Raw genomic sequence first — 18,460 nt, forward strand, 5'->3', positions numbered from 1 at the left:
TAATCTTAAAAAATAAAATATTCGCTAGATAGCAGCAAATAATTCGTTTGGTCATTATCATCTTCAGACTTCAATAATTGGAACGAATGTAGTTTGTAATATATTTTAAAATAAAACGCAGTTTGATTTTTGTGGGCTGGGCCGATATGGTTCTATATATACGCCTTGTATGTATTATGAATTAGGTACGGCATAGAAATCCAATGGGTTAATTTTAGAGTATAAAAAATTATTATACGATTCAATAATTTTACTCAAGAATACATACATACACATTATATTATTGTATACATGCGTAAAAATATATTTCAATTTAAAATTTCAATAATATTTTGGTCCAATAATTGTGAACTATTAACATTCAATAAAATAAAATGTATTATGCATATGCTATACTGCAGTCATATTTATATACCTACATATACCTATATATATCGTATATATATAACGCACTTACTTTGTTTTTAGACTGAAGAGCGATTTATAGTTTCGATTAAAGTCGCGCGTTGATAAAAAAGAACAAGTACTTGATAAAAGTATATTGCTTCTTATTTATACAATACTACAATAATTTCATGTATAAATAGGTACCGGATTTACAGTAAATATTATGTAATTTTATGTATCCTATTTCATTTATAAAGTCGAAAGACCCAATTTTCTGCTTGTCGCGTGCTCGCGATTTATACAATAACACTTGACGAAATGTACGAAATACGAATAGCGAATGACGTCAAAACGGATACTGGTCGGATACCGTTTATACCATATACACGGTGATACCATGATACCATATACACGGTAATGCCATGATACCATGTATTTTATATTCTATAAATCGCATATTATGTTATGTCTAAATCGTAACTAGTTACATTATTATCGTTGTTTAGATATGTTATAATCGGAACCTCAGAGTGTAGATGCGGTAAACTACCAAAATGTTAAAATATAAGGTACGTACCTATATAGTTTATTGAATAGAGAGGTATAATTATATAATATACATAATACATTACATATCGTTTACATTTAAGATTCATTTTTTTTATTCATTTTTGTACTAATTTTAAAAAAATTGTTATCCAAGAGACTTTCAATGACATTTTCACCACTAGGTATATATAGCCTCTATATTATACAGTCACGCTAATATACCTGCAGTATTATTATAGTTAAGATAATAAAAATTTTATTGTATACCTATAAAAAAATTCACATAATATTATTGTGAATGAAAAGAATGTATTCAAACATAAAGTAGGTAATAAAACAATAGTTCGGTTTAGTCGTTTAATTTAGGATAAATATCATATACATCATGTCGACTATTATTAAACGTTCGTTGATCGGCCACTCGCAAAAAGAATGATCATATTATAATGGTATCATTATGATAAGTACCACAATGAAGTCATGATCAAATGTTTACACAATAAACAGTGTTGTAATTTGACTTTAAGTAGAACTTAAGATAACTATATTATAATATTAGATTTTTTTTACTTGAACGCGTTTGAATCGACTTATCGTTAGGATAAAATGACGATATAAGTGCAATAAATGGTTAAGTGCAAATGTAAACTAATCATCATGAAAATTGAAAAATTATTTGTTCGTAAATAATCAGATAAGCATAAACTAAATATAAAAAAAATAATTTAATGAGATGGATATTATTGAGAAGAATGTCATTGTTCTAGTACTTAAATACAATCGTGATTTGTGTTCAACGTATATCGATACCTTTTTTTGAAACATTTTTAAGTAGATACCTACCCAGTAGCGTATTTAGGGGAAGAGGGGGTTAATATGGGTGTTAGAACATCCCTTCATCAGCCGTATGTATTATGTTAAAGTTGTTGTTTTAGTATTAGTATTAATATTACTTATTTTATGCGCTTTAGAATAAAAAAGTTTTATTCAATTTACATATATTTATTTTAATAATTTATATCAATATATGGTTTTTGTATTAATGTATTACGGGGGTGTGTAGGGGGAATGTAGCCCCCCACTTCTATGATTCTATATTAAATGTTATAACACTTCCGTAAAATGATCCTGGATATGCCACTGCAGATACCTAAAACGATATTTTGTGAAACATATCGAATATACTACCACATTTTATGTATTTATATCAACTATTTTATAACCTAAATAATTTTAACGTTTAAATAATTAAGTATTATGTATTTTAAAAAAAGATTCCGAGTCACAATGAGATTGGTTTCATAAAATAAGATGTTATGTTTTTTTGAGCACTGAGAATGTATAATATAAACCAGATATACCTACCTATATGTGAACATTGAACATCATAAACAATATTCAAGATTTTTAATTTAGTTGAATATGTTAGGTATTTAATATTTAATCTTTCATTAATATTTCAAGTGTCATAACAATTTCGTTTATAAAATAATTTAATATTATTTATTTACCTTTTATTAATTTAGATTTTATTTTTTTCTGCTACAAGTCATGTACATGACTTAAACAATTATACGATAATAATTTCTTAAAATTTCGGTGGATTAATATATGTTAATAAATAATCTCTGATTTTTACATAAGCATTTTCATATAAATCAAGTATATATTACACACACACATACACACACACAAAATGGGTAAGCAGGTAACCTAACCGTTTAGATGTAAAGTAGGTATCGATTGTAGCTCTTCATTGAACAGGTACATTATTGTAATATATATGGGTTATTGTGTTAAACTTGAATTCAATGATACATCATAGCATACAAAAACTTATGTAAAGCGAAGACAGCTTGTCGACCTTTATTACTAAGGAGGTACATTTTTTTAATTTTATGATATATTCATGTTGTTATATGGTAAAATAATTTATTTTAATGTTAGTATTTCCGCAGTAGGTTGAGTTAATTTTTGCCGAAAACATTGCATTTAAAAATGTCGTGAGAATTATCAATACTTAATTATACAAATTTAACATTTAAATTATCTACTGTAGCTATTTCGTTTTACAGTATTACAATAAAATAAAAAAATCTTTTTTAATGAGATATCATTAATTGATGGATGCATATCTTATTTCATTATAACTTATACTTAAGAATTTCATAAACAATATTTGTGAATTTTTTTGTATAGTGTTTGACTTTTTAAAATAAAACATATGGAAGTATGAAACCTTTTATTAAAATTTCTTATCATATAATAGGTATGAATATTAAAATAAATTAATAAATTTCGTAAAGATTTTAACTTTTATATTTTATTTTTTAAACCAAAAACAGAAATTATATGATATACTTAATCGAAAAAAAAATTGCGCTTTATCTATTTTTAAGGTACTCGTCGATATTGGCTTGGGAGATGTTCATTCATATTTTTAAAAATAAACTAACATTTTGTTTCTATTATGCCAACCTACTTTTCAGGCTTATTTTCTGATAGATTGTGGTATAAGTGATATAACACAGTTTTGTAGAAAATCTAATGTTAAAGATTAAAAAGATCCGATCATATAACATTCCATTTGTAAATTATCTAATTGATGTAAATAAAAATTTGATTTTGCAGTTTTTCAAATATCGATAATTATAGTTGGTGGAGGGACAGAGGTTATTCGATGTTAATCGAAGAACCAGTTTCCAATGGAAATTTTATTAGTCATTTACCTAATAATTTAAAAGTATATGGGAATAATGTATATAATATATAAGTATACTAATAGTCGTAATAAAAGGTGCACAGTGTACACTTATAATTGTTGTTTGCATGCATTAAATTGAATTTGAGTGTATTTTTTATCTCGATATTGTTATCGAAAATTTCAAGATTTTCACAAAAGTATCCATCTGTTATATACAGTTATAACTTATACGTTATATAATTTAACTAATAAGTAGGTACCTATGCGATTTGAATATGGCGGTACACAGAAGCACGATTTGACGATTAATATTTGTATATTATGACGTAGTGTACATAAGTATACCTATTGGTACTCGAAACTAGATCTGTTTTCATTGCACGCATTACAATAATATATTATACAGAATGATTCATTAAGTATGTTCACCTCCATTTTCTTTGATAATGAATTTATTCAAATTATTATTATTTTATTAATTATTTTCAAATTATTGAGATTTTTATTCTATTTAACGAGCATCTTGTAGTGATAAAGACTTAAGTTTTTCAAATGACAACTTCTATTTTTTTATTGTAAACTGTTAAGTGGATAATTTTTTTGAAAATGTTGATGTACTCAATTAAAAATTCAAATGAGTAAAATAGTTTAGTAGAAATTTAAAATAAATGTACTATCGAATCTAGTGTTGATTGTATTTAGATCAGTTTTATGCACTTTAACAATTTTTAAATGACCATGCCCCGATACCATTCCTTATATCCCCATATCCCCCATATCTTCCAAACCCATCATCAGGGGCCTTAGTACATAAAATGAAATAACTCAAAAATCACTAAGTTAAATTTTTATTTTGATGTGTTAAAATGCATAGAAAAATTATCCGTTAAAAAACCATTTGGTTTGTGGCAGAACAGAAGTTTTAAAATAAGGTCTTTATAAATTCCAATAACAAGATTTTAAATAACTTCATTATCATAAAAAATAGGGATTAGTGTGCTTGGTTAATCACTCCGTATACATATATATATATATATATATATATATATATATATATATTGAACAGGTATTATACAAGTTACATGGGCTTGTGTAATTATACCTAATCACAGTGTTTCAAGCGATGATAAAATTATGAACGTGTGTTCTAAGTGTACAATAAACGATGGTATTCGTTGAACATTTCTTTTGTGTTTATTTGATTGTTTTAGACTTTGGTTTGGTCTGTTGTTGTGTTTTATACGCAACATAGGAAAACGCACTTCAGCTCGACTACATAATATTGTAATGACGCTATTAACGTCGCGGCCAATATCATCTTCGCACTTCTCCGTCACAACTCACAACTACACTCGGGTCCAGCGATGAAAACGTTTATCACTATAATACACACTAATATACTACATATTGGGCTTATTAAGTATAAATATGTGTCGAGAAACGCAGATTGTGCTACCTGTGTGGACAGAGTATTGTGCATAAAATGTTGTTTTTATTTTTTACGCGCTTTGCCGTAGCCATCGGTCTGCAGATAGTAGACACCACACTGCTGCTTTTAGACCCGAGAACAAAAACAATAATGTTAATAATCAACAACGGTTATTTTTTTATCGGCCCGTCCGTACGCAATCACGGGATTTGTGCCACTTGAGTCGGTCGCAGTTCTTAGATTAGCCATTGACGACGTGTAAATTATGCAAAAAACGTGTCTTTTCAGTCGCTCATCAAACCTAAGGACGCAGCGGATCGCGATTCGTCGTGAATTCGCCCACGACCGAATTGATAACAGCTGCAGGTGATTCGAAAGTCTCGTCCGACCATCGTTTATTATTATTATTATTATTATAATTATTCGATATCGGTTTTTGTGTAACGCAAAAAATGGCCGAGACGACAAAACGTAAGTCATCCCTTCCTCACTAATGATATAATATATTCTCTTATTGATTATTATTAGGCTACGTGTACACATCACTTATGCTCATATTTTATTGTATTGGTGTCGATAAGCTGATGAAAATTTTCGTGAATAATATGAAAACGACTGAGATCTATCTATAAAAAATGGGTATAATATATTATATTAAATAAAAAGCTGCCTATATCGCTGTCTTAATGATTAAGGGTTAATATGATTCCATTTTCTTCTGTTTTTATACAAAAGTATTCTCGGTACACTTTTCTACACTATTCCCGAAGCCATGACAAGATCTAATTTTCATATATCAATTATTTTATTTAGGATAAATTAATTGACATATAGGTATTATAAATAATAAATAATAATATAATATGGTTTTATATCTTATAAAACATAGGTAATACCCAAAATATTTAATTTCAGTAGCAAATAAAACATAATAATAAGAATACAAGGTACCTATATAAATCTAAAAAAACTTTTAATAATTTGCTCTGCAGTACCTAAAATTTAATTTAAAAAGAAATTTTTTATGGTGTTTTACATTTTGCTTTTCTATTTTGATTTTTTTTTGTATATTTATAATTATTTTTTACGGTTTTATTCTTAATTTACTTCAGTACTTGTATTATAGTCCTACATTTTTAAATACCATAAAGTCTTGTATCTATTCCAGTATCTGGTGATATTAAATATTATTATTTATTAAAATGTATAGTGTATTTAAGAATTAATTATCGCAAGTAAATTTGTTTTAAATTAATATAAAAGTCAAGTGCTTTATTTGTTTTAAGTTTAAAATATGTTCACATAAACATAATATTTTCCTATATTATGTTTGCTCAAATTAATTCTGACCTAATTTTTGACCAAATATATTATATTGAATATATACAATACTAAAAGTCGTATAAGAAATTTCAAATTTTTTTCGATTGAGATGGTTTTTTAAACACGTTCGTTAAAAGTTCATGTGGAATATATTAGTAACTAGCAACACGTCATTATGCTACCTATCTAAAATTATTTTTGTTGTTTTTGTCCTATTTTTGTAACTATTATAAATTATAATATATTTCCACTTATATTTTTAAATTTCACTTTATTATCAATTGAACAGCGTTTTTAATGTTAAACATTAACTGTCCTATTTTTCTAAAATTATCATTTTATAATATTGTATGGTTTTATACTTTTATGTAAACGACGACGTGTACCTAGGTACCTATTTAATTATATGTTATTTATAAGTTTAATATTGTAATTAATCAATTAAACTAATATTATTATGTTTGAGGTCTATTGAAGGTGTTTTTTGTAGTGTTTCCTGAACATTCGTTCTGGCTTCTCGCTGCTAGAATAATATCATACAAGAAAACGTAATAAACGTTATTCAAGTAAACTTAATTACTTAAATACTATTAATAATTAATATCACATTTTAAATCATAAATGAGTAGGATCAGTTCAGATGTCAAACAATTAGAAGTCTTAAAAGGTACCTAATTCTAGTTTTGTATAAAATATATTTTTCAAATTAAAAATAATTAATAATTAATTTATATAAATTTAAAATCACTAGTAAATACAGACTCGTATTAAAGGATACTTAGAAAATTAGGTTTGGTTAGGTAAATATTACGACACTTTTTTTTTGTGTTTAGCTATCGTCATAATAATAGAAATATTTATTGATCTTAAAATTGTAATAACTCAACTGTGTTATTATTAACTATTCAACTATTCAAGGTATTCTCTAAAATTTTATATGAATGATTTCTTGGAAAATATATCATGGAATTACGCAAAATGCCGCTTGTAGGAGCTTTTATGTAGTTGTTGACTTGTTAGTTGTTACGATAAAAATTATTATACAACACAAGAATAATCATAATATGTTTTAATGTATTAATATTTAATCAGTGCGATTTCATTTTATTTAACTTTTATGTAATATTTTGTTGTTTTAGTGGGTAATTCATAAGTTAGCATACCGACAGGACCTATTTTAAATTGTATATGAAGTCCGATATAAAATATTCTAAAATATTATGGATCTCAAGAATACTTAAAAATTTTAAAAATTAGAATTTGAATAAATTATTTAAGACAAAAGGGTTGTGTATGTACGCGGTGAATCACTTTATTGAATAGGTGCATATCTTTTATAAAAATTTAAAAATTAAAGGTGTTTTAGATTTTTATTTATATATTTATGATTTTTATTTGTTTAACATCAAAGGAGCCTATAAGAGAGTTGAAATTTTATAAGTCTTCTAAATGTAAAATCATTATACCCTCCTGCTTAGATGCCATATTTTATTTTGATAACCTATTACGAAACTTTCAGCAGTATTAAAATATAATATTATAATAGCATTGTCTTATATTGTAAAAATGAATATAATGGTTTTTAAGTAACATATATTTAAAGATTTATACATAGTTGATGTTCAATTACTATTGATTGATCTTGTGTAATTAATGAGTCTCACTTAAATTTATTGTAGACATTTTTTGAATGCATATCCTGCCAAAATATTGCACTTGTTTTGGTATTAATTATAAGAAAGTAATCATTTGGAGCTTTAAATTGTGTCATATATCTCAAAAATAATCAAATAAATAAACTAGTTATTTAGAAGAAATAATAGTTTATAAATAATTATTTTTGTATAAAAAGTCAAAAAACCCAAGCATTTTCTGAAATTTCAATATTTTAATTTATATCGTTTAAGTTTCATCACAACAGTAGTCAGTTTTACATTAGTTTTGTTATTCCGAAAATTTTTTTTGCATACAATTATGTTTAATTATATTTAAGATAAAATGTATCTATTAACATATATTATATTTTGCAGCTAACTCAAACGACCATGTTAAGAAAAAGCAAATGCAGAAGGCGATTAAAAACCAAAAAATCTATAAGTTCCTTCATCAACACGTACCGATTACAAAGTGGCTTCCAAAATATAACGGTAAAATGGCAATGGGTGACATGATAGCAGGTATCACAATTGGACTCACGATGATACCACAAAGCATAGCATATGCGTCTCTGGCTAATTTATCACCACAGGTAATATTTTTAAAAGTATCTGATCAACACTAATAATATTTTTTAAATTTAATATTTATTTATTTTATTTTATTCTGTTCATATTAATTATTTCTCAACTAAAATAATTTAAACCGATTTCTTTGAGTTAAAAATAAAAGCCACTATAATCGCGGGATGGATTCTGCATGCAAGTCCGTATAGTTATATACATATTTTGGCTGTATACACTTTTTGGGTGGTTTGGTTAAAGCTTGATTGTTGAATTATTAAGTAAATTTTTTAAAAAATACGTGTTTAACAAGTAATAACTCTCAAATCATATATTATGTAAATCTATTGTATTAATATTGAGTAGATGTAATAAACTAATGACATTTAGTGCCTATCTATATCTTAAATACCAAGTACCTACATACCCACGGTAACTGTAGCAACTGTAAACAACCATTTATTTTTCTTTTAACTCTGCCTAATATAAACTATATTCTACATACAGTCTCCCCACTACCAAATTAACACATTTTGATAAAGTTCAATATTATAATTAATTTATATATATATATATTTATAATTATAACAAAACTTTAATCAAATCTCACCTACAGTCATAACTTAAAAGTAATTACATGAAATATTTGTATTATGTCTACGCGTAATTGTTGAATTTGTACATCGAAATTTTAACGAAACATTATCTTAATAAAAACACTTGTTGATATAAAAATAGAATCAAAATAAGAGTAGAATCTATATTTAATTTAATATTTAGATAAGTTGTTTAATATAGGTACTAAAGTATCAATGTATTTAGTGTTAGGTATGGTCGATGGGCATATAAAAAGTAATTTATAAAAACGTCATATTACGTTGGCGTCAAGTGTGAATAATAAGTGATGTTTCATGTCCTAACCTACGGATTTAGGAACCTATTAATCCCTTTTACGGAAATTAACTTCATTATTTAAACAATAGAGTATAGTATATAAAAACACTGGGAGGATAAATCAATATAATATAGATTATTAAGTATAGTATAATATTCAATATAAAAACATATTGGTCATATTAAACAAACAAATATTTAAATACTATGCTAAAATATTGTTTATAATTAGGAATCAATTTTTTAACTTACGCGATGTAAATGAACTATTATAACAATAATTAAAAGAATCAATATTAATTCGAATAATAATCTTTCGCACCACATTGATACCGAGTAAGTGGCAATATAATTTTATGTTTCTTTGTTGGCTATGTTGCACATAGCGGCATTTCGTTGCTCAAGGATTATATTTTTTTCCACCATGTGATGGGAATTAAAAATATCAGTATGTATATTGTATATAATATACTGAATGTGTGTATATTGTTGTCACTGTTCAATGTTTTCCGGATGCATAAATAATTATTACGAGGAAATATAATAATTACGTATCGTAATTAAAACAATACCTAGTACTTAGAACGAAATGCGTCAGTAGGTACTATGTAGACTTTTCATTGAATATGACATCAAATTACCGAACATACGACCTATAATATTATCGTATAATATAATTAGATTGCGTAGGTATATTATATCGTAATGTATCGTAATATAGTGTTATAGGCTTATAACTTAATTCCGGATTTATAATTCGTGTGCACTAGAAAACCTTAGAGTAATATGCATTTATACGTCAAAAGATCTTTTAATATTTACCAAATATATTCTTAAAATTTAAAAAATATGCTCTTATGTAAAATGTATGCGTTCATAATTTATTTTCAGTCATTTCATCTACACAAATCATATAGAAACATAATAAAACTTTGCATTAATTTAAAGATAATATTGTAAAACTAATTTAAGTATTTATAAATATGGCTTATTAAAATAACTTTTACAATATCGTGTGAGCAATCTCCTTTGTAAATAATATCAGATTAATAAATACCTAATAACAATAATAAAGTGACAAATTACAAAAATTTAAGCATAATATATTTCATCTAAGAAAATTACTTATTTTGATATTCTATTATTTTTCTATAACATACTTGCGAATACAAACATATATTGTTTATTTATATAAGATCAACAGGCTAAAGCCCTTTAACAAAAAACATTATGTATAATATGAATACAATATGAAAACTAAAAGATAAGTGATAAAAATAAAAGTAAAAATAACAAGAAAATCAAAGATACAATTTAAGTCTATAAAACAAAACTATATAATAAATAATTAGGCACTATGGTTTAAAAATAATAAAGTTTTAGCTTTAAATACTTGACGAGACAAAACAAAAAAAATCCAAGACTGTGAAAATTCTATTGGCGTTAAAAACGGCTCTTAAAAAACAAAAAAAAATTAATTTTTTCCACTATTTGTATTAAAATAAGGTATATGGAACAAATCAGGATTACATGTACCTACTTGGGATTCTAAATTCAATTAAATTTAAAATATGTGGACAGCTTATATTATTATTTAAAATATCATAGACAAACATTATATCAATTAAATCATGCCTGATGTTAAGAGAATCAATACATATAGAGTCTTGAACCAAAAGGAAAGAATCTCTAGAGATAGTACAATGTTTTAAAAAGGCAACACTTTTAAGAAATAAATACTAAATATTATTAAGCTAATTTGAGTGAGTTGATATACAAATTTACTTATTGTATATACATATTTCAGATTGTAAATATTTTTGTTTACATAAAAAAATACCTGTGTATTAGCTCAAAGGAAATTTACTTTTACATGAATTATAATATTATAATATAGGTATTAATTATTATTATTTACTATTTAGTATCATATAAACATTAAACACAATACAATTCCACTATGAAATAATAGGTATGTGACTCAGTTCTATAGGTATTTTTTTATTTGTTTATTATATCTATAACAGCGTTCGCTGTATAATGTACATAATAAATAATGTCACTTAGATATGAATTTTAAATTGTTATACGATTAGGTAATCTATTTATCGATTTATATGATTAATGATTACGTTCATTATTGCAGACTGCAGTTGTTACTTGTTATCATTACTTATTATAATTATTGTTGCAACAAAAGTTCAATATTTTCATTTACCAAAACTTTTGTTAAATATAATTGATGTGTAAAATAATTTCATTTTAAAGGTCTAGTACTCTAGTTATATTCATAATTGTTATATATTTAATATTTTGGTTCATCGGGTGATTGAAAATCTAGATTTAAGTATTAGTGTACTACGTTTAGTTAAACTCTATTTTTCAACAAAAACTATTTAATATCCTCAAAAAATCGTCATAGATTCTTAGATTCATTTGTAGGTCATGTAAAAATTTTACTATCCCTTTACCGTAAAGACATCATATTTTTCACTGGTTTATTCTTTTTTATAATTTGAGAATTTGCCCTCTCGCCTCTGTAAATACTCTTATTCAATGTCTTGAAGGTAGCCAAAATCGTTTTCTTAGCTATATTTCATACAAATGTAATATTCCAAGTCAATCTCATCAACCGTAAAAGCCATTGTTTAACTCACTAAATATGAACAGTCTTGAAGTTAGGAAAGAAATATAAGTGATGTAAAATTCTTATATAAATTGGTCAGTGGTTAATCTGTTCTGAAGTACTAAATTACTAAAATGTTTATGTCCCCCGAGTTCAGACTAGATCTATTTATTACTTTTTATATACAATTAAATTAAACCAGTTATTTAATAAATGCTCCTGTAAAAAGAATCACGCGATTAGCTAATGAATAATGAGCCCAAATAGATTTATTTAATTATAACTCAACTGAATCTTTTTATTTATATTTATATTATAAGACATTATTTATAAATTATGTTTTATTATTAGGTATATCATTTAGATTTATGTTGAATATTTAAATTTTTTATTATTAAAGTTATTGAATTTAAAACTTTTATTGGACCTAGTCTGTTTAAATTAATAATAAATAAATAAAGTAAATAATTATTTAGTACTAGTGATAAGTACATATATTATAAAATACTATCATAACGCGTATACGTACTACTTAATGAAAACGTACTCATATACATTATAATATGTGTTTTGTCAATTTTTTTTTTTTTTAAATTTAGGTTGGGTTGTATTCATCACTGATAGGAGGATTCATATACATGAACTTCGGTACCGTTAAACAGGTTTCCATGGGACCTACGTCTCTAATGGCTCTGCTCACTTACGAGTACACAAAAAATTTGACTCCGCAATATGTAGTGCTTTTGACGTTCATGAGCGGAATCGTTGAAATGTTGATGGGATTATTTAAATTGGGTAAGTCGCATTCGAATGCGAATCAAACTAATATAATATATAGCTGTATTTATTAAGAGGGATATTGTGGTGATTGTAGGATTGGGCAGTTAGACAGCACGGTCATTGATCTTGCTTTACAAAAAAAATTATGAACAAATTTTAAAATTATTTTTTTTTATTCAACACTTAAAATTTATATTACGTTTACATAACTAATACTAAAATTAATTTACAGGATTCTTGGTTGATTTTATATCTACACCGGTGACATCGGGCTTTACAACCGCTACTTCAATTATTGTCGTGATGTCGCAAATAAAGGGTATTTTGGGTGTAAGGTTCAAAGGTGATACAGTTAAAGATATATTGGAGAAACTGATTGAGCACTTCCACGAGAGGAGGAGCGGTGACATGATTTTAGGAATAGGCGCTATTATTGTAATACTATCATTGAGGGTAAGTTTTATATAAGTTTGCCTATATTTTCAAGTAAAATGCATAGATCATTGGTTGTTATCGAATCAAATATGATTGACTTAAAAATTTACTAAAAATGTATATGCTAATACACTTAAAAAAAAAAAAAAATCGTTAAAATATAAAAAACACCCGGGTAGGTAATTAATTTTTTTATTGAATTTGTGTGTTATTGCTTGAAAAATAAGACATTTTTTTTTTAAGTTTCATACTATAAATAAATAATATATATATGATCTTTCACCGTCAATTTACAAAGGTAGTATTATTATACATTTTTCAAATTTATGTGATTTTAATATCTATACAATGTACCTATGAATAGTAATAGGTATGCTATTAAAATTGTATTAATTATCAAATCATTAAACATGCACTACAAAATCTGTAAAAATTGGGAAAAATCTAAAACATGTATTAAAAACTTTTGATATTAATTCATTCGTTGAGTTATAAGATTAATTTATAGCTTACATAGAAACAAATTTAATAAGCAATAGAGAAAAATATACTTACATCCAACAAAGTTCAAGACTTATTGTATTATTGCCTGCTTTACCAAATAAAATTAGTAACTAGCCTTAATATTTATATCTTAATTGGTTCCAATTATTTTATATGTTATATGTCCAAATTGATTTCCAATTTTTTTCGCAGCATACATACAAACTGTTACCACTAGGATTTTTCAAATAAATTGGAAATTTTTCAAAAAGTTGCAAATTTTTGATTTTTAATAAAGAAAAAGGTGAAATTTAGTTTGATTTTTAATTTGATTATTATTTAGATTATCTTTATACAATTTCTATAATTTATGATGATACAAATAATAAAAATTATAAAAATTAATTTTTTTTTAAAAATTATACCAATACTAAATGTAGTTAGTCCTTATAAAATGAAAAAGAATATTGAAACTTCTTTAAGAATACATCTTAAACCTTTCGTAACAACCTGAAAACCAATTTGGGTATTCCGAATCCCGATACTATTAAAATAATAAAACTTATCAATATTATGAGTCCAGTTTCAATGATAGTATATAATTAAAAATCGCGTGTTTTCTAGGAATTACGAAATGTGCCAGCCAAAGGGTTTTTGAAAAATTGCTTATGGTTCATTTCCCTAAGTCGAAACACATCCGTCGTCTTATTTGCAATGTTTATCACGTACTTATTTGAATCCAGCGGAACTCCACTGCCGTATTTGACCTCAGGCAAGTATTTAACACGGTCTATTGATTCATAAACCTTAATACGTTCTGGCGAAAGTATATTATAAGTATATTCTGTAGAATAAAATGTTTATCGTTAACGAATAAAAAAACATATTATTTATTTCGATAATATTATTATTACGTATATTCGATATATTTACGATTGGTTAGCTTTTTACTCTGCACATTAAATTATTGCATTACACGTTTACAGTATTATTTAATAGCATTAATCAGTTAATTATAAATATTCAATAGACACTGCTAAAACTGGACTGCCGTCACTACAGTTTCCGCCCTTTGGATACACGTCAGGAAACACGACCGTGACGCTGTCCGAGATGTTGTACGAGATCCGGTCTGCAATATTCATCATACCACTTGTGTCGGTGTTGGCCAACGTGTCTATTGCTAAAACTTATGGTAAACGCCGTGTTATATATGATTATTATATTATTATTCAAAACCGTCGATGAGAAGGTGGGAGGGAGCGAAGTGGAGAAGATGTACGGATAAGGTGTTGTCGGGAGATTTCATGTCATCGATAATAATATACTGGGCGATTCATCAAGCATGTCCACTTCTTTTTTTTCTTCAATAATTGTTTTTATATTATTTAAGAAGTATGTCCAACGAAGATACTAACTTTATACCACGTATAAAAGATAATAATATAAACACTTTGTGATTTTCACAGAAGTCTTTTGTAAGTCGATGCATCATGTTAGTAAATAGTGACTGCTGCAAACATGATCTTGATTTTTATTAAAATTTCATAAATACTCAAAAGTGAAACATTGACCAGATTCAATATATTTATTTTTAATTTAGAGCTCGATTATTTTACTTTATATTAGAGGTCATATTCAAAAGAGATGTAAACGGTTATGATATCATTAAAAAGCATTGCACAATATCTTATACGAATACATTACCCATTTACCGACAAATGGCTAGATTGGAAGTCATGAGGTTGTTATTTTACTATTTTATTTTTCCAATGAACTTGCACCTTAGGCACTAGTAGTCTTATCTCAACTATCGTTTTCCTGTTACGATCAGACTAGAGGTACGCAGGAAATCTATTTAAAAGAGTCTATTAATCAAAATAAAATATAATATAAACTACATAAGTAGTATAAAATAACACCCTCTCATAATTCAGCCTTTGATCAAGATTTTCAGGCAAGTGTTTTCCCCAGTTTAACCCCCCCCCCCCCCATATATCCGGCCCTGCATATACCGTATAATTAATTATTATTATTATTTGATTGTAGTTTTTATACGCCGGTCGACCGAAATTTAAATCTAATGTTTTTGTATTGTGCTTTAGCTAACGGAGGTATAGTAGAGGCCACGCAGGAGATGTTGGCTTTGGGCATGTGCAATATAGCAGGGTCGTTCATAATGTCGATGCCCACATGTGGTGCGTTCACTCGGAGCGCCCTGAGCCAAGCCAGCGGTGTCCAAACGACGTTGTCCAACATATACGCCAGCGGTTTAATATTGCTGGCTATTTTGTTCCTCACCCCTCATTTTCATCTCATACCTAGGGCAATACTGTCCTCGATTTTGATAAGTGCTGTATTGTTCATGGTAGACTATCAGATAATCAAACCTCTTTGGAAGACTAACCGTGAGTTTATTATTTGTGTACCGAAAATATGATTATAAAGTACAGTATCCCACGTGATCGCCGCATTACCGTTTATGCGCATATAAATAAAACGTGTCATTGTACTATACGGTTCTTAATTGTCACACTAAACTTGATTTTTATCATTTAAGAAATTTTAGCTTATAAAATGATGTATAATTTTAATAAATTGTATAATATCAATAATTTTTTTTTTTTTAGGAGCGGAGCTATTCGTCACACTAGTCACACTTTTGATAAGCCTTTTCTTTACCGTCGAAATCGGTTTACTTGCAGGCATTTGTGCAAACATTATTCATTTAGCTTTAATGTGGTCTAGACCTAAACTAAAAATTGAATTAATGAAAGTGAGACTTAATTTATTTTATAAATAATAAAATATAAAACATGGTTTCTTATATGTATTTTATATTATAAAAATTTTAATTATAGTCCAAAGGAGTAGAGTTCGTGTTAATAACACCAAACAACGGACTGTATTTTCCCGCGATAGATTATTTGTACAGGGAAATCATGCGAATTCCAAAACAGGAAGGCTACGCAAAAATACCTTTGGTCATAAATTGTGCGCACTTGAAAGGATTGGACTACACTGCTGCAAAAGGATTGAGCCTGATATCTTCAGAGATCCAGGCTAAAGACCAACGTTTTATTGTCCTAAATGCATCGGAAAAAATGCGATATGTGTGCCGGAAGTCCGGCTGTAAGTCGATGGTGTTCTGTAATTCGTTCGACGCACTACCTGCTGCAATTTTGGGTATGATATAAGCACATTAGTGTTTAAAAAATTTATTTTTATGGACAAAGTTAAGTTATTTCAGTTCAATATTATAACTTAAAATCATTTGAATAATTTACGATTTTATCACCATTTTTAGAGTAAAATTGTTCATCAACGATATAATTAAAAACTATTTCAGCTAAAAATTATAAAGATATATATAAATGACTAAAAAATAAAAAATAGTATTTATTATTTTAATCATAAATAATCAAAAATGAAATTGAACTACTGTGTGATCTTTAATAGTCTATAAAATCTACAATTATCTAGTTTATTCATTTGAATTTCTTTTCAAATTTAATCATGTCGCAGGTCTATGGTATTTGAATTTTAATAAAAATGTTATTTTAAAATGGCCGTTTACTTTTAAGACGATAATATTCAAAGTTAAAACAATAATATTAAATTAAAATTTACTTTGGTCAAGAAAATTAGACGCATCATGGCTCAATTATTGGTTGGGTGTTGTAACTTGTAAGACAAAACAATATTCTACTAAATACATTAATTTGTTCAAAATTAAAATTGGTATTTGGCCATATATTTAGAATTTTGAAACACCATACACAGTCTGGTTTTCAACTCTTTTATACAAATATCATCTTAAGTCATAAAACCCGTTTGTTGTTCTGTCCGTTAGGTGAACAATGCAAAGAAAAATGTATACTGAATAGCTCATCGATGAAGCGTAACGATACCGTGGTCGTCGACGTTCCAATCATGCTGGCCGAGGTGACTCCGCTGTTAAATATCAAGCCTTCGAATGGTAACGACGCCAAAGTTGACCTTTAGCAGTGATAAGCGGTTAGATACCAGAAGGTATGTGTGGCACACTCAAATTTTCTTTCATTTGACTCCCTTCCTTGATTTTTTTTTTAAATGGTCACTCTAATTGCCTACCGATTTTAAAAATATCATTCTATTGATTTGCATCCTAAAGTTGAACAAAACTCCATCTTGTATAATAAAAATATAATATCGAATGTCGATTTATTAATTTTTATATTACGGTAGGCGATTCGAGTGAAAATAGTCTACTACTTAGTTTTGGAAGGCAATTCATTGCTTCCCTGTGTTCTGTACATCTAATATTATTATTATTATTATTATATTTATTAATACTACATTATTATATAAAGTGTTTTGTTAATAATAATATTTATTATAATGATCGTTATATTCTATACCGTTCGACTGTAAATACATTATTTGTAAATAAAAACACGATTAATATGTTATAATGTTAAATGTGTAACGGATTTGTCGTAATTATATTGCGCTTAAGCGATTATTGTTATTATGTACCTATTACTGTCATATTTCACTGTTCCGTTTTTGTGACTATACTGCCGTAAAAATTTTTTCGTGTAGAATTTTTTGTATTGAATTATAATAAATATACTTATATTTCATTAATA

General features: G+C 26.7%; 1 protein-coding gene across 4 annotated transcripts; it reads left to right on the forward strand.

Moving 5' to 3' along the window:
- The first annotated feature begins 523 nt into the window (after positions 1 to 523).
- LOC114129514 (sodium-independent sulfate anion transporter-like) lies at positions 524 to 18,460 on the forward strand. Of its 4 annotated transcripts, XM_027994275.2 has the most exons (11): positions 524 to 801; positions 894 to 956; positions 8,423 to 8,640; positions 12,731 to 12,926; positions 13,144 to 13,364; positions 14,454 to 14,601; positions 14,860 to 15,024; positions 15,935 to 16,237; positions 16,460 to 16,605; positions 16,691 to 17,015; positions 17,683 to 18,460. In XM_027994275.2, exons 3-11 carry the CDS (start codon positions 8,455 to 8,457, stop codon positions 17,832 to 17,834), a joined length of 1,842 nt encoding a protein of 613 aa, XP_027850076.2. In that variant the 5' UTR covers positions 524 to 801; positions 894 to 956; positions 8,423 to 8,454; the 3' UTR covers positions 17,835 to 18,460. The 4 variants fall into 4 exon arrangements, with proteins under 4 accessions (XP_027850076.2, XP_027850074.2, XP_027850077.2 ...); XM_027994273.2 differs by lacking the exons at positions 524 to 801; positions 894 to 956 and adding an exon at positions 4,854 to 5,540; XM_027994276.2 differs by lacking the exons at positions 524 to 801; positions 894 to 956 and adding an exon at positions 4,914 to 5,435.

The sequence above is a fragment of the Aphis gossypii genome, chromosome 1, assembly GCF_020184175.1.
Source record: "Aphis gossypii isolate Hap1 chromosome 1, ASM2018417v2, whole genome shotgun sequence".
Classification (NCBI taxonomy): Eukaryota; Metazoa; Arthropoda; class Insecta; order Hemiptera; family Aphididae; genus Aphis; species Aphis gossypii.